At 27.9% G+C, this 19,410-nt stretch overlaps 1 protein-coding gene and 1 long non-coding RNA gene across 2 annotated transcripts; both read left to right on the top strand.

Annotated features, from left to right (window-relative positions):
* Positions 1 to 6,814: 6,814 nt before the first annotated feature.
* LOC136090322 (uncharacterized) lies at positions 6,815 to 9,703 on the top strand. The gene is made up of 3 exons (XM_065816796.1): positions 6,815 to 8,432; positions 9,041 to 9,306; positions 9,661 to 9,703. Exons 1-2 carry the CDS (start codon positions 7,103 to 7,105, stop codon positions 9,091 to 9,093), a joined length of 1,383 nt encoding a protein of 460 aa, XP_065672868.1. The 5' UTR covers positions 6,815 to 7,102; the 3' UTR covers positions 9,094 to 9,306; positions 9,661 to 9,703.
* A 143-nt stretch (positions 9,704 to 9,846) lies between these two features.
* On the top strand, positions 9,847 to 10,990 carry LOC136090323 (uncharacterized). Its single transcript, XR_010643346.1, has 3 exons — positions 9,847 to 9,935; positions 10,089 to 10,715; positions 10,867 to 10,990. It is a non-coding gene; the product is annotated as an uncharacterized LOC136090323 (long non-coding RNA).
* Positions 10,991 to 19,410: the final 8,420 nt, after the last annotated feature.

Here is a 19,410-nt window from a genome sequence, read left to right on the forward strand (position 1 = left end):
TATTAATTTTTATAATAGTAGTTTTTATAAAAGTTAAAACTGGAATATTTATATCCTGTATATCGGATCATTTTCCAATATTTATTGCAACTCTAAAATGTAATCTTTCAAAAAACTCCCAAAAAGTGAAAATAACTAAGCGAATCATTAATGACGTTTCTATTAAAATTTTTTAATCAATCTTTATCTTCTAAAAACTGGGAAAATATATTGCAAATAAAAAGCACTAACAAAGCCTATGACAATTTTCTTCAAATATTTTAAAAACATTACAATAATGCATTTCCAGAGATAACAAAAATTATTAAATCTAAAATGTATTTGAACCTATGGATAACTACCGGAATATTAAAATCATCAAAAAAGGAACAACGTTTGTACAAAAAATTTCTTAAAAAAAGAACATTTGATAATGAATCCAACTATAAAAGGTATTTTTGAGCTAGTTATAAATCGTTCAAAGAAAATTTATTATTCAAATCAATTACTAAAATTCAAACTCAGAAAACCTGGAATGTCATTTAAGAATTAATTGGTAAAAAAAGGTTATCAACTACTTGTCTTCCAAAAACAATAAATTTTAATGGCGTTGATATACTTAATAAATCAAAAATTGCACAAACATTTAATCAAGTTTTTGTTAGTGTAGAATCAAATTTAGCCTTAAAACTAAAACTTGGTAAATTTATCGTAGAGTCATATTTAACTGCTTACAATACAATAATGCCCGACAATAAACTAACTAAAAATGAGTTATTTATTGCTTTTTAAACGTTAAAACTAAACAAAGGATTAGGAGTTGATGAAATAAGGAGTAATGTTGTAATAAAATCTTTGCATTATTTAATAACACCACTGTTGCATATATTTAATCTTTATATAAAACAAGGAAGATTTCCAGAAAGTTTTAAAACTGCAAGAGTTATACCGGTTTTCAAATCGGGTGATCCTTCTAATGTCTCTAATTATAGACCTATTTCCATTCTTCCTTGTTTCTCTAAAATACTGGAACGAATAATGCATAATAGACTATTCTCTTTTCTAGAAACAAATAATATTTTATGCAACAAACAATTTGTGTTCAAAAAAGGTCGATCATCTAATCATGCTATTCTTAAACTTATTCATGATATTTTTTAAGCTTTTGATAAAAAAGAGTATACATTAGGTACCTATATAGACCTTAACAAAGCCTTCGACACAGTTGACCACCATATTTTATTAAAAAAACTAGTAAATTACGGAGTTAAGAATGCAAATATAGTTTGATTTAAAAGCTACTTGTCTAATAGAAAGCATTATGTTTCTTATGATGGTGGTAAAACTGACAAAAAGACAACCACTTGTGGAGATCCCATTTTAGGAGCGCTTTTGTTTTTAATATAGATTAACGACTTGAGCTGAGCATTAAATATTTTAGACTCTATTTTGTTTGCTGACGGTACCAATTTATTTTATTCCCATAGTAATAGAAAAACTCTATTTAAAACAGTTAACAAAGAATTGTTAAAAGTAACTTAATGGTTTAATAGAAATAAATTGTCATTAAACTTAACCAAAACTAAGTATATTTTTTTTCATCGCCTTTATCAAAAAGACAATATTTCTCTAAAGCTCCCAAATGATAGCATTGGGAATCAATTTATAAAAAGAGAACACTCAATGAAGTTTCTAGGTGTTCTTTTTGATGAAAACATCACATGGACAAACCACTTAAAATTAATCGAAAATAAAATTTCTAAAAATATTGGGATACTTTATAAGGTAAAACCTTATCTAAATCAAATTTGCTTAAAATATATCTACTTCTCTTTTATTCATTGTTATCTCAGTTATGCTAACATTACTTGGTACAGCACCAATAAAAAAAAACTAAACAAACTATTTAACAAACAAAAACATACCATAAGAATAATATCCAACGCAGACCATCTCTCTCATTCACAGCCACTATTTATTAATCTAAAAATTTTAAATTTTTACCAAATAAATATATATCATCATTTAATCTGTATGTAAAAATCAATAACGATACGATGCCAAATATTTTTAAAACGCTATTTAAAAAAATACATCACAGATACTAGACATGCAAACAATAATTATATTCAAGCTAAAACTCACTTTGAAGCCACTAAGTTTTCTATCACAGCTAGAGGCCCCCTACTATGGCGTATAGTAATTAGAAATGACATCAAAACGCTTGCAAACATAAATATTTTTATATCAAAACTAAAAGAAATAATTTTAATTAATCAAAACTTGAAGGCCTTCTTCTAAAGCTATATTTATTTGTTGGCCTTTAAAATATTGTATAGTATATTTTCATTTTATTTGTAAAGGTTTAAAAATTTAGTTCTCTAAAAACTTATTTTTTATTTTTTATTTTCTTATTATGAAAAACTAAAAATTTTTCCTTAAAATTTTAAATTCTTTTCATTATATTTCCTAATTAGGAATTCCTAATCGCAATCGAATTAATCGCAATCGAATTAAAAACTTTTATATTAAGTTTTGAATATCTTTTTTTTTCGTTTGTTAATTTTTTATTTTTGTTTTGTGATCAATTATATTTGAAAATAAATTTTTGAATTTATTATTTTTACTTTTAAAATAATTCTTTTTATATTTAACAACATTTTTAATGACAACACGGTCGTTTGAAAGAGGAAAGTTATTATACGCATGCGCAGTGAAAGTACATTTCTTGAAGAATTTTTAAAATGGCTAAGGTAATGGCATTATAAAAACTAATCTTTGACAACGAGTAATTTGTTTATTTTAGATAATTAAATATGTTTTTAACTAGTTTTTTCATGACATTATTTTGAAAATAACTTGCAGCTGTACAAAGAAATTTTTCAAATAAAATACAAGACCTCTGAATGTGAATAATATCTACTTTCAGCTTAAGCAACTTTAGTGTTTTTGTTTACAATTTTTAGACCTTTTTTAAAATATTTTTGAGCGTAGAAATTTTTTAATTTAAATTTATTCAGCAAGGTAAAACTTTAATTTTTTTTGCATTTTTTGCTTATATGTGACGCATCTGACCAAAACCAGTCGGATGTCGCGTTATGTTATATTGAGAAAACCATCAAATGAGATGTTTTGATGGTTTTCTCAATATAACATAACGCGACATCCGACTGGTTTTGGTCAGATGAGGATGCAATTTTTTTTGCCGGGTAAAAAAAAAATCTTAATCATTAAACTTTTGTAACCTGTTGCTATGGTACTCTTTTCCGATGTGGCTATATATATATATATATATATATATATATATATATATATATATATATATATATATATATATATATATATATATATATATATATATATATATATATATATATATATACATATATATATATATATATATACATATATATATATATATATATATATATATATATATATATATATATATATATATATATATATATATATATACATATATATAAATATATATATATATATAGTATAAACACTTCTTATCTATTTTTTTGTTAAACCTTTTGAAGGAGTTGAAAAGAACAAAAAACTAGATAAATGTTTGACTCTTTTACTACTTTTATTATAAGAGATCATAATATTGTTATATATTAGTAACATAATATATATACATATATATTTATATTTATATATATATATATATATATATATATATATATATATATATATATATATATATATATTCATAATTTATATACATAAAAATATATATATATATATATATATATATATATATATATATATATATATATATATATATATATATATATATATATATATATATATATATATATATATATATACAGTATCGGACAAAACGAGCGCAACCAAATAATGCTAATTTAGTTTCTTTATATAAAAGTGCTGCATTTTTTCAATTTAGAGAAATAACTATGTGACTGTTTAGATACAAAGTTCTTCAAGTTTTATTCATCACAAAGTTCATTATTTGTACACGAAAATTAATAAATTATTCAAAAGTATTAAAAAAAGTTGATTTCCTTCTGGACAAAACAAGTGCAACTCGACAAAATGTTGACCAAAATGTATTTCGCTATCAATATTTCGTGGCGAATCCTTTGTTGTCAATCACAGCCTTGCATCTTCGAGGCATAGATTCGATCAGGTGATCAATGAAACTTTGTGGAATCGCTGCCCAGGCCTTTTGGATTTGTTCAAACAGTTGATCCTTATTACGAACACCTTCACGATTAATTCTACGGTTGACGATCTCCTACAGGTTCTCGATAGGGTTGAGATCCGGAGATTGAGGCGGCCAATCCATCACCGATAGGTGGTTGTCTTGAAACCACTGCTTGACTACTTTTGCAGTGTGTTTCCGATCGTTGTCTTTTTGAAAAACCCATTTTATTGACATATTCCATTCAGCATGAGGTAACATAACATCTTTCAGGATAATTTTATACATGAAATGGTCCATTATTCCATCGTTTCAATGTATTGGACCTAGACCGTTGGCAGAAAAACACCCCCAGACCATTACATTGCCTTTACCATGCTTGACGGTCTTATGACAGTAACGTAAATCGAGGCGTTTTCCGGCCGGTCGACGTACACGGCAAATGCCATCTCCCCAATGATGTTGAACTTCGATTCATCACTAAACAGGACAGTTCGCCATTTCTGCACATTCCAGTCAATATGAGATATAGCAAACAGGAGTCTTTTCTTCTGGTTTTTAGTGAAATCAGTGGTTTCTTTGCAGGGCGTCAAGAAAACAATCCGGCTTCAACAGCACGTCGTCTGATTATTCGGTCCGATACAGGCAGCTCTAATTGCTTTTGTATCTCGACCGATGATATCCAGGGATCCTTCTTGATGGATCTGACAATCATAGAATCCTCTCTAGAAGTGGTGGAACGCGGTCTTCCACCTTTGTTATCTGCCAACTTCCCCGTAGAACGATATTTGAAACATAGTCTTGATACGGTCCATTTTTTCACGCGATATTAATCACAAATACTTTTTTGTGACATTCCACTTACGTAATCGCCAGTAATTTTCTTTCTTAGTTCCAACGCAAGACTTTCGGGAGCCATTTTTGCACTTGAAGTCATAAAAACAAAACAAAAAAATAATCACGCTTCTCAAGGCTTACCGTTTTACATTTACCTTGTGATGATACAATAATGCTCTGTGGAACACAACGTCTTGGTTGGATGTGGACTGTATTGATGTAATGAAACACTTGTTGTATTTCACTTCTTGTATTGATGTTCTTCGATAAAACACTTTGATAAAACTCACTTCGATAAACTGTCTTGATAATACTGACTGATTGACTTCCATATACTGACTGAATTACTTGTCGATTTACATGTCTCTTATATATAGTAAAATGAACCTGTGTGAACCTGTTCTGGAAGATTTTAGATGCTTCTTTTCGATGCTTCTGGAAGCTTCTGGATGCGTCTGGATGCTTCTGAATGTTTCTGGATACTTCTGGATGCTACTGGATGCTTCTAGATGCTTTTTCTGGAATGTTCTGGAAGCTTTTGCATGCTTCTGGAAACTTCTGGAAACTTCTGGATACTTCCTTTAATTAATAAAAAACTTCCGTGACGTTGACACGGACCAGACTTAAGAAAATGAAACAAACCAAAAAAGTTGCACTTGTTTTGTCCACTGCAAAATAGCACTTGTCAACGAAATTCTGCCTGTGTGCTGTCAGCTGATTGCTCATGTCATGGCATGGTATGACTCCAGACTCATGAACTGTTTGCTGTGGTAGTACAGCTCGTTTTGTTTTTAAGGCATGTAAAATTAGGAACACTTTTTAGTATTGTTCGATGTTGGTTGCAAATGTTTTATCCAATCCCAGCGGGCACAGGACGTCCAAGGACGTCCATAGGACGTACTAAGTTCGTCCGTTCGTCCACGTCTAAAACGGACCTATTTAGACGTCCATAGGACGTCCAATGTTCGTCCGTTCGTCCAAGTCTAAAACAGACCTATTAAGACGAAACGGGTCGATTCTGATCCGGCCGAACGAACTATTTTATTTCAACCCACGTGTGTTTAAGGTAAAGTGATTCTCTTTAAAACTGAGATCATCTCCAAGTGGTGTTATTAAATTTTGCATTTATATATTATAATGGATTCGAAGCTTAGATTAACAAAAAGAAAAAATGTTTCTATCGATAAGAAAATACAAAGGTACGAGTGGGTTTTAATGTATTTTATATTTCAAGTAAATTTTTTTTTTCTTTTCATGTCAATGTTTTGGTATTCAAATATATAATATACATTTAAATATAGTTATATATACTAAATATATAAAAATATTGTTAAAATTTATGCATGTATCTAATTATAAATATACACTGCAGTGTATATAAATGTGTGTATAAATGTATATATATATATATATATATATATATATATATATATATATATATATATATATATATTTATTTAATATATATATATATATATATATTAATATTATATATATTAAATATATATAAATATATATATACTTATATATATGTATATATATATATATATATATTAAATATATATAAATATATATTTATATATATATATATATAATATATATATATATATTTAATATAAATATATATAATATATATATATATATTTAATATAAATATATATATAAATTTGTTTTGAAACTTAACACTTAAATAATTATAGTGTTATAGCCATATATAACATAAAAAATATAAAACTTAGTAAGATGCAGCCATATAGTTGCTTTTTACCTATTTATAATTTTTGTATAAGTTAAATTAATAGATTATTTATGTTTAGTAGAAAGCGACTTGCAGACTGGCGAAATTCTAGAAAAGCTGTCTGTGAATTTTCCTAATCTTATATTCTAAAGGAAGATTTAAAAAGTTCAGATTCTGAAGATTTAGAGAGTGCAGATAGTGACTCTGTATGTAAATTTGCTGCAGTTAATGTTATTTATCCAAATGTAACTAGTGCCTTAAGGCCAACATTTAGTAATGGGGTACTACAAAAATATGTTTTTTCTTCTGATTCAATTATTAAAAATCAGATAGAGAGATTCACAGATATTAAAGATGGTGATCAGGAAGAAATGTATGTCTTTAACAATAGTGATATTGAAAAAGAACCATTTGTTACTTTTCAAAATCAAATAAAACTTTGGAGTTTAAAACACAACTGCACAAGGCAATGTACCAATGATTTATTAACTATTTTAAAATGTCATGGGCACCAGGAAATACCAAAAGATGCAAGTACACTTTGGTGTACAAGAAGAGTTGTGAAAACAACATCTTTTGATAATGGAAATTTCATTTATTTTGGCATAAAAAAAGGTATTGAAAATATATTGCAAGTTCAAGACTTCTACTCTAAAATTAATCTTATATGTAATGTAGATGGTCTACCACTCTTTGAATCCAGTGTCTACCAAGTTTGGCCTATACTTTGTCAATTTGGACATTTTAAACCATTTGTTGTTGGATTGTATGGCGGTGAAATAAAGCCACGTGCTTCAGAATTATTAGCAGATTTTGCAGAAGAGTTAAAAACTTTCAAACAGCCAGAAGAAATATTTGGTAAGATCTTTAATATTTCTTTGTTTGCAATAACATGTGATGCTCCTGCTAGGGCACTATTAAAAGGCACAGTTGAACATTCAGGATACTATGCATGTGAGAGATGCAATTTGCGTGGTTTTTATGTTCATGGTCGTATTGTTTATGATAAAAGTCACGAAACAATTGCAAATAGAAACAATGCTGATTTAAAAGTCGGATTATACTCTCAACAAGATAAAGATGGTCGGTGCCATCATCATACACGAACTCCACTGTTTGACATTGAAGGTTTAGACATGATTCAGGATTTTGCTCTAGACTATATGCACTTAGTTAATTTAGGTGTTATGAGACGTATGTTATACTACTACAAAGGTACATATTCCCAAATATTTGATGGTCGTTTATCAACACCTTATTTAAAAGAGATTTCTCATTTACTCACTAATTTAAATGGGAAGTTGCCATCAGATTTTGTGCGTCAAACAAGATCTTTAGAAGATGTCAATAGATGGAAAGCCACAGAACTAAGAACTTTTTTACTTTATGTGGGTATTGTTGTCTTAAAGGACATTCTCAATCCTAAAATGTATAACCATTTTCTTAGCTTATCTTTAGCAATCCGCATGTTGTGCGAGGAGAGTAATGTTAATAGGAGAATATATTTGAGCCATGCTAAAAAACTTTTGGAGTATTTTGTGTTTAACACTCATGAACATTTTGGTGACACATTTTGTGTCTACAATGTTCATTGTCTTCTGCATATAACAGATGATGTTGAACATTTTGAAAGTAGTTTGGATGAGATTTCTTGCTTCCAGTTTGAGAATTTTTTGCAACAATTAAAAAGATTAGCACGAGGTAAACTAAATCCTTTAGTAGAACTTGCAAAACGCTTAAGCGAACATAAATTAGATGATCCACGTAAAGAAAAATTAATAACTAAAATTGATGTTTCTAAGAATGCTTGTTTCATGACGAAATATTTTGTTGTTTTTGTTAAAAACATTTTACCAAACGATCAATTAGTTTGTGAAATCTACAAAAAGAATCGTTTAAACAATTTCTTTGACAGCTTTGTAGAATCTAAGATACTTAATATATACTATATCAAAAACAAAAATTGTAGTCTAGCAATGCAAACAATTAACATGCATGACTTACTTAGAAAATGTGTGTGTATTCCATATAAAAATAACAAAGTTGTAATATCTTTATTAAATAATGTGAATTTTTGAAATTGCATATTTTTTTGTTTTTTATGTATTTATTGAAGGTTTATACATTTTTTAACTATGAAGCTAATTTCTAGAATCATATATGTTTTACAAAAACATAAAATTTATCCTCAAAACAATTCAAAATATACAAGAGTTACAATTTTGCATTGATATATTGTACATAATAAATAGTAAGTTTAATTGTTATGACTTATTTGCTATTTAGTTTATAATTATCTAAAATTGTAGGTTGTACAGTACTGTTGCAATTAAAGAAGATGGTATTGACACTAAGACAGTAGTACCTACTCACTGGGTTAATGCAGAAGAAAGTATAGTATACTATCCTCCACGAGGAAAAAAAACTGTGGGTGTTTATTTATCTGAATGGGCTAGTCCAGAACCTGGCTGGCAAGAGTTTATGTTGTTAGAATTTATTTTGGAGTGTGGAAGTTATGAAACATGTCAGGCAATGTTAAACTTTTTAACTGAAGATGAAAATGATGATCGTCCTGGTAAGTGTATCTATTGGTTCATTTAAAAACTGTTTGCATTTTTTTTTTGTCAGATGATATACTGTTATATATTTTGTAATAAAGTTAATATTTTCAGAAACTTGCTTGTGTAGTTTCTTTGTTCAGCAAGGTTATTTTTTCACAGTTATAGGCTTGAGATAAGGTTTTAACAAAAATTACACAATAGTTACCCCTGGACCTTGAAGAAATTAGTATAATAAGAAGAAAAAATTGATCAAATGAGACCAATTCAATTTATGATACAATATGTATCTTAGCTTTAATATGTTGGGCATTCAATTTTTGTGTTCTGGCATTATTTTGTTTTTAATTGTATGTTTTTTGATTTTATAGTTTCAAATATCCTCAACCCAATGAAGCGAGTTCCTAGTCCAAATTTGCGTGACTTAAAGTTGAATTGCTCACCATCTGGTTCTTCGTCATCAAATCAATTGGCTGTGCCGCTTATATCTCCATGGAAAAAAGTAAGGTGAGCTGTGTAATGCAACCAAGACCAAATGAAGATTTCCAACGATCATTGGATTTAGAATCGTACCACTTTAACAAAAATCCAACATCTTTCAAGACTGGTGATGGTGGTGTTTCATTTAAAGAAATGACAAATAAGCGTAAATTTTTGCATAATATTATAGTTTGTGATGATCTTTATTTCTCTGCTCTTATAGTCTTTCTCTTTTAAAATTTTAAAAGCTAATTTTATCTCTAGTTTTATAAATGTTTTTTCCTGTTGGCTGCAATACAAATAAAGAATTTATATTTAGAGTTTCAGTATGCCATGCTAATGAAACTAGATTTGTTGCAGCAAAATCAGCTTAAAGGGCGATTGGACAACATGGAAACACAGCCAAAAAGTGGTGCTACTGATGTGGGTGTCATAATTACAATCCCACATAAAGATATTAAGTGTTTTAATGAAGAAGAGGAAATTCTCAGAGCAAGTTCTAGTGCTATGAAAAACAAGGTATAAACATTAAACTTTTCAGGAGTATATTCTATATACTATTAAAACAGGTGATGACCACAAATAACATACAACAAAGTTGTATGTTATTTGTGGTCAACTCTAATGAAACAGGAATCTATTATGTTCCTGATGATTATTCAAGTAATGTTTCTTGTAACGTTAGTATATCGTGTTTGTGAAAATGTAAAGGTGCAATATAAAATTTAACTTTTACGATATTAGATTTTAGAACTTATTAGATTTAATAATTTAACAATTTCTCAGATTACTCAAATCAAAGCCATTGGTGGTGCAACACCACGCAAAACTGTGAAAAATGTTTTAAACCAGTTAATGGTGCCACAAGTGCAAAACTTATTTAGTAAAGATGGATTGAAAGGCAAGCTAAAGTTTACAGCTACAGAACATTACAAGTGTATTAAAGGTGAGGCAATGATTGTATTATGCATTCCTAAGTTGAATTAAAAAAAAAAGTTATTTTTATATTTACATATAAAAATAAAAAATTGTTTATATAAAAACCATTTCTTTGTTCAGAAGACTAACAATTGTAATTTACTTTTTTGTTTGTTTAGAAGGCTTAGTATCTGAAAGAACCGGTTATGATGCCGCAACTATCGAAGCCCTTGTTGGCGATTTATTGAAGCGGGCGTTGCCGAAAGTAAAAATAGTTAACGATACTGACGTTCACGAAGAAGAAGCAACTTAAAATTGTTGCTTTGTAAATTTATTACTTTTGAAAGTAAATGCTTTTTACATATTTCAGTTGTTTTTATTTTAGCACACCTTTTTATAAGCATTTGAAATTCTGATCAAAGTTTTTAAAATAATATTTATACTCTGTCACAGATGTAATTCTACCTAGACACACAGATATATCTAATTAGACTATCTAGTTAGACATATTTTGAAAAATATTTTAGACGTCCATGGACGTCTAAAATATTAGAAATTATAGACATAGTTGTCCAAAATGGACGGGCGAATGCCGTTTCATTTAGTCGTCTATAGGACGTCTTATGGACGTCTAAAATGGACTTCCGTTCGTCCAATTTTAGACGTCCATGGACGTCAATAGACGTCCGAAATGGGCGGACGAGTGCCGTTTCATTTAGTCGTCCATAGGACGTCTTACGTTCGTCCAATATCGGACGTCCATGGACGTCTTATGGACGTCCGCGTGCCCTCTGGGACGTCCGCGTGCCTACTGTATATATACATATATATATATATATATATATATATATATATATATATATATATATATATATATATATATATATATATATATATATATATATATATATACGCGGACGTCTGGGACGTCCGCGTGCCTACTGTATATATACATATATATATATATATATATATATATATATATGTACATATATATATATACATATATATATATATATATATATATATATATATATATATATATATATATATATATATATATATATATATATATATCTATATATATCAGGCCTTGTTAAGAAGCGTTACGCAGCTCGCATTTTGCTTGCGAAAAGGCGATTTGCCTACGCGTTCAGCTGTTTTGCGCTACACATCTTTTAGAATATTTAAATTATCTTTTGATTGCGTTAAGGTGACGTAACGTAACGTTTATTCAAAAAAAATTAAGTCGTTAGTAAAAGCGTTTAACCGCAATTGTAAAGTAATTTTTTGTTAAAGAAACAGTTTGTTTCATAATTTTTTTTGTTGTTGTTAAAAATTACTTAAAAAAAATAAAGTGTTATAAGTTTTATCTTAAGGAATTAAATTTATAAAATCCTTTTAAATATTAAAATTATTTTTAGTCATAATAGTTTAAAAAATGCACGATTTATTTTGGTGTAAATATTTTATTAATAAGATATTTTGTTTATGGTTAATTCAATAACGTAAAGTTTTAAAGACGTTCGTTTAATTTATGAAAATAAATTATGATCACGAATATGTTATCGGTAACTGATAAATAACAAAAAAAAAACTCTTTGTTTAAAAACGTTATTAAAAAGAGTTCACTAATTAAATAAGGCAAAATTTATTAACAGTTAATAAAATAAAAAAAACCAACTGTAAAATCATAAGAAAATAAACAAACATTATTTTACGTTTCATGAAAAAAATATTTTTTTCAAAATAATTTTATTTTGATTTAATTTTATTAGTTCATATTTGAAAAAAATAATAAAAATGATTTTTTAAATAAGAACTTAGATTTTATTTGAAACTTTTGTTATAGTGAGAAAATAACAAACTGTTTGTATGATTTTTAACGCGTTAATAAAATAACTTTAATTACAATGCGGTACTTGAAAAGACGCTAGTGACGCAATATAACTTCTAACGATGCAAAATATATTTGCTGAGTTGAGTTACTTAGAAAATCGTTACGCGTTTTCGCTACGCAGCGAAATCTCGTAACAAGGCCTGATATATATATATATATAATGTCACATATAAAATTTTATTATCTAAATCTCCTGCATATTTATTTGAATTTCTAGAAGTTCGAACTTTAAAACAACATACTAGATCATTAAACAATTGTCAACTTACACACTGAATTACTCCATCACTATTGTGATTGTTGTAAATAATGGAACTTTAATCTCTAATTATTATTACTATTATTATATATATATATATATATATATATATATATATATATATATATATATATATATATATATATATACATATATATATATATATATGTATATATATATATATACATATACATACATATATATATATACATACATATATATATATATATATATATATATATATATATACATATATATATATATATATATATATATATATATATATATATATATATATATACATACATACATACATATAAATAAATAAATATATATATATATATATATATATATATATATATATATATATATATATATATATATATATATATATATAATATAACATATTATATATGAGTAATGGACTTGTAGAACCTGATAATTCACTTTTTCAAAAAATCTTACTTGCGCACACCACTGGATAGCTCTTGTAATTTTGCATCAGGAAAATAATTCAGGACATGCAGAATCCAATATTTCTATCACAAATTCAGAGGTTAAAATTAAATAATTGCATAACAAACAGATTTTCTGAAAACAGTTTTTGCCAATTATCTCGAAATGACAAAAAAGTGAATTATCAGGTTTTGCAAGTCCACACATATATAGTATATTATATATATAATATATTATATATATAATATATTATATATATAATATATTATATATATAATATATTATATATATTATATATTATATATATAATATATTATATATATAATATATTATATATATAATATATTATATATATAATATATTATATATATAATATATTATATATATATATATATATATATATATATATATATATATATATATATATATATATATATAATATATTATATATATAATATATTATATATATATATATATATATATATATATATATATATATATATATATATATATATATATATATGTATATATATATATATATATATATATATATATATATATATATATATATATATATATATATATACACACACACATCGGAAAGGAGTACCGTAGCAACAGGTTACAAAAAATTAACGATTAAGATTTTATTTTAACCCTGCAAAAAAATTGAATCCTCATATAAGCAAAAAATACAAAAAAGATAAAAGATTCATTTTGCTGAATAAATAAAAATTATTTTAAAAGACAAACTTATAACTAAAAAAAAAAAAAAAACACGTACATACATACATACATTCATGAATACATACATACATACATACATACATACATACATACATACATACATACATACATACATACATACATACATACATACATACATACATACATACATACATACATACATACATACATACATACATACATACATACATACATACATACATACATACATACATACATACATACATACATACATACATACATACATACATACATACATACATACATACACACATATCCATACATATACTAACATACATACACTTATGTAGGCTTGGACTGGGCTACCGGAATACCGGGAGATTCCTGGTGGGCCGGTTGGCATAAAAAATTATATTATATTTTTAGTTAGGCTACATTTTATTTTCCAAATTAAATGTAAATTAAAATTACAATAACTTTTTTTATGGCCTCTAATTACATCTAAATAAAGGCCATCTGCCGGCTAATTATATAAATTTTGGCGGCCATCTTGAGGTGATCGAAAGTAGCTTTATATTAATAGTGAGTTTAAGCATGCGCGCGTTATCTTTAGGCGGTGTTAGTACGAGTGTTAACAAGTGTGCTACCACTGCAAGTTTAAAAAACGTTAAGCACGTAAAAACTTCAATAAGCGCGTTTTAAGTCATTAATTATTCATAACTCATTTTTAAGTTAAAGTTATTTCTAAAAAATATCTGTGCAATAAACAACTAAAACGATCTTACAAGAAAATTTGCATCAAATTTTACATTTAATTTAAAGATGACTTGTTAGGGAGTTACGAGAGACGCTCTTTTTATAGCATAAGATGGAAATATTATCGATGACGTAAATTTGATTTATTATACGATATTGATAGATCTAAAAATGATACAAATACGATATTAATAGATCTAAAAAAACCGTTATTGAAATTACAAACATTTTGAATTAGATGAACTAGATAATGCTGAAGCGTGGTCAGAGTTTCGATTCCAAAAAGTAGATATTTATGGAATAAAAGTACTCGTTTTTGAGCATGGGTAAAAAAGAAAGAAATAAGATTTCTAGCGTATGTTTTAAGTGCGATGCGTTGGAAAGGGTATTTCCCTGAGTCTTATTAATTATTTACGAGAAATTCTTTTGTATTCCTGCGACTGCCTCGAGATAACGCTTATATGCTTAAACTCACTAATGTAAACAAACCGAATTTGTTAACAAATGATAAACTTTTTATTTTATAATGACGTAGCTTTTAAATTTGTTATTGTTTACTGACAGAAAAGTGACAGGTTAGTATTATTGATAATATTTTGTTGTTACAAACTATGTTACTATTTATGTTTGTTGTACTATTTGTTTTGTTGATTGCACATCGAAATTGTTACGGCAAGTATATGAACTTAATGGCGGATTTAGGCAAAAGCTAAAGTAGGTTATATGGCCTTATAGGCCTATGGGAGATACAAGGTCCTACGCGCCGAAAGAAAAAAACAAAGAAAAAAGTAAAAAAGAAAAAGAAAATAAGAAAGAAAAAGTAAAGTCATCTACAGCTTTAGTTTCTTTTGAATTTACGGTTTCAAACCAAATTTATTTGTCTCATAGTTCTACAAATGTTTAGTATTCGAAATTCGAATACTATTTATCATTATTCTGTAAATAAATGACGTTTAACAATATTGTATTATTGTTTAACCTTATTATTATTAAATTAACGTTTTAATTTTATGTTTTCATTTTATAAGACATCTATAATTCTAAAAAATGTCGCTTACTTATGTTAATATTGTGTATTATAAATATTTTTCTTAATTTTTATGATTAAATGCAAAAGGAGGGGCGCTGGGGACGCCGTCGAAACTTTATCCTATGGGTTCCACATTGTTAAATCAGCATCTGTATAAACTGAAAAACAGAATTTATTTGTAGATGTTGCGCATAAGCTTGAAATAAGCCATATACTTAATATAAAATGAATTATTTTTTTTCCTACTTTTAAAATAATATAATAATATTGTGTGTGTAAAACAATTTGAATAAAATTTCAAACTAGGTGCTGCTAAAGAACGAATAAGAAAGAAAACACGTTTAGAGAACGATGGCCAGAAATGTAAAAAGTTAACGAACATGTTTGCAACATCTTTTAGTACTAAATCAATTGTTAATATCAATATGGCTGATGTAGCAACAACAGAAATAATTACTGATTTCCATCCAATTTGCAATGCCGCTGATGCGGTATTATTATCACCTAATGAGGCAGATGCACATGGCTCTAAGTTTCAAACGGCAGATAGTTTTGATGACAATGCAACCTCTTATCCTCACTCTGACACTCAATATAAATTGAACAGTAATCAATGCGAGCCAAGTGAAGAAACTCAAAACAGTTATTATTATTTTTTGAAACCACAAGCAGACATTTTGAAATCACTTTTTAAATTTCATCCGAAGCAAAACAATTTTGATCTAAACGGTAAAATTAATTACCAGAGCGTTTATTTCAGAAATAATAAACCTCGTCACTGGCTGACCTTTGAAGAAAACAAACAAAAGTTATTTTGTTATTTTTGTCTGGCATTTAGCAAACTTTCAGATCAATCAACGTTTATTAGCGGATATAACATTGCAAATTCCAAGCATATTTATCAAAGAATATCAGAATATGAAAGAAGTGCACTCCATGCAGCCTGCACAGAGTCGTATGTTTTAAAAATTAATGCCAAAGATATTATAAGTATTTATACGCGTAAACATGGTGAAGAGGTTAAAAAGAATCGCTTAATTTTAGAAAGAATCATAGAAACTTTAAAAATTATTGGTAAGCGTGGACTTAGCTACAGAGGTGCAGTAGAGTCTGGGTACACATTGCTTGATGACAGTGTAGATCATGGGAATTTTTTAGAGATTCTTTTGCTAATTGGCAAATTTGATCCGTTGTTGGAAGCACATATCAAAGAGGTGGTTCAAAAAAGAAAATCCCGGCATTATTCAGTTGGCAACAGAAGAGGTCGTGGCGACTTGGTCACATTTCTGTCAAAAACAACTGTTAATAAAGTCATTGATGCAATAACCACATCTTTAACAAGCATGATGGTGGAGGAGATTTGAGAAGCCGGTATGTTTAGTATTCAAATTGATACCACACAAGATATTAATGTACAGGATCAGTGTTCTATTGTGATCCGATATGTAACCAAATCTGTACATGAACGTGTAATATCGATAGTCAATTGCACATCAACAACTGGAAAAGGAATGTGTGATTTGGTTTGTGGCGTTTTTGAAAAGGTAGACATTGATGTAAGTAAATGTATTGGCAATGCAACCGATGGAGCCTCTAATATGCAAGGTCAATACAATGGATTCAATACCTGGTTAAAAACAGTTTCCCCAGGTCAGATTCATGTTTGGTGTTATCCTCATGATTTAAATTTGGTAATGGGTGACGGTACTAAAAAAACTGTTGAAGTTGTTACCTTATTTGGCGTTTTGAACACATGTGCAGTATTTTTACGGGAATCATATTTACGCATCAATGTTTGGCGTGAATTTAGCAAATTGAAATATATATCTGTAATCGGTGAAACCCGTTGGTGGGGAAAAGACAGAGCTCTTACTAAGGTATTCGGAAATTTCTTCATCAAAACCTCCGATCAAGAAACGCAAGTTATTGATTTTTTGTACATTGACATGTTATAAACATTTCATGATATTTCTACATCAATCAAATTCAATAATGACGTCCGTTACAGAGCGAAAGCTCTTTTAGATTCATTGACAAGTTTTGAATTTATTTTGAAGGCACAATTTTTTTTTTAAAGTATTTGAGCACACAACGCCATTATCTGAATATTTGCAAACAACTGGAATGGATATACTACGAGCCTATAATATGGTTCAAGACAGTATTAATAAATTAAGCAAAGTAGATAGAAATTTTGATTCCATTTTTCAAGCAGCTACGCATTTTTCAGAACTTGCGAACAGTGAACTGGGAAAAAGGAATCTCGACATTGAAGTTCAGACTGGTTTGAAAGAGAAAAAAATCAGAGCAAATCAACTACTTGAAAGTGCAAAAGATAAATTTCGTATCAATGTTCACAACATGGTAATGGATCAAGTAATCAGTAGTTTAAAACAGAAATTCTCAGAGCATGGTAGTCTATATGCTGTTTTATCTTGTTTAGATCCAAGAAATTTTGCAGAAATTTTGAAAAAATGCCTAGTGCCGCATTGCAGCATCTGAGTGGGTTGCCCATATAGTTTGATGCTAGTGTACAAAAGATCAGCTTCAGACGAATTATCGGACTTTGCAAGGAAATGGGAAAGCTTCGAAATAACTTTTGAAGATGAATATAATTTGATATTTAACACGGAAGTATCTGACTCGGACAACATGCAACAATATAAATCCGAAGAATCTGAAACTGTCTTTACAATCCCAGAAGTGGAAAACAGTGACAGCATCAGAAATAAATGCAAATCTTGAAAAAAATGTATTGTTTGTTGTTACTTTGTCCTGCAGAAGTTTAACTTGCATAGTCTTGCAAATTCAATTCAAATTTGTTTCTGGCTTACAAATTTGTCCTGACATTATCCTCATCACAAATTGCTTGTGAAAGGTCATTTTCGCAATTGAAATATATTTTGAACAGATTAAGAAATTTAATGAGCCAGTCAAGTTTTCAGCCATTCATGCTGATGTCTTGTGAAAAAGGCCTTCATCTGAGAATTAATAACGATGCAATAATTGATGTCTTGGCATCGACTAGTCAAACAATGAAAAAGTTGCTATACTAGTCAATATTGAATAGCGATTGTGTCTACTATTTCTAGACTCCAACTTACAGCAGTGATTTGAGAAACATTTATTTTTATCAATATTTAGGCTGGGAAGTTTAAATTTTTTTTTTAATACTTTAAATAATAATAAACAACAATGCGCCTAAAAATAAAAAGTCCTATACTAATATAATATAGGTAAACGCCCTTATTTTAGAAAAATAAGGGCGTTAATCATAGTCGCTGTCATGGGCGGCGTGAGGGCTCTCGGCGCCCCTACATATATATATATATATATATATATATATATATATATATATATATATATATATATATATATATATATATATATATATATATATATATATATATATATATATTAGGGGTATTCAAAAGTTAGGTCATGGAAAAAATTTCACTAACAAATAGGCAATTTTTTGCGGACTATAATAAAAAAACGAAAAACTGTTGTTTTTTTTTTTAATTATTTTTTTACCTCGCGCTGGCCTCATCAAGTTTTCAAAAAAAACTTTTTTTTTTATAGATTGCATAATATAACGAGAAATAAATAAAAAA

Source organism: Hydra vulgaris, chromosome 13, assembly GCF_038396675.1.
Source record: "Hydra vulgaris chromosome 13, alternate assembly HydraT2T_AEP".
In the NCBI taxonomy this organism is placed as follows: domain Eukaryota; kingdom Metazoa; phylum Cnidaria; class Hydrozoa; order Anthoathecata; family Hydridae; genus Hydra; species Hydra vulgaris.

What these genes read in the sequence shown, in the direction of transcription:
- LOC136090322 (XM_065816796.1), top strand. Translation starts at nt 7,103, where the DNA reads ATGTATGTCTTTAACAATAGTGATATTGAAAAAGAACCATTTGTTACT. An exon ending in ATTAAAAAGATTAGCACGAG is followed by an intron (nt 8,433 to 9,040) that starts GTAAACTAAATC and finishes CTAAAATTGTAG; the next exon opens with GTTGTACAGTACTGTTGCAA.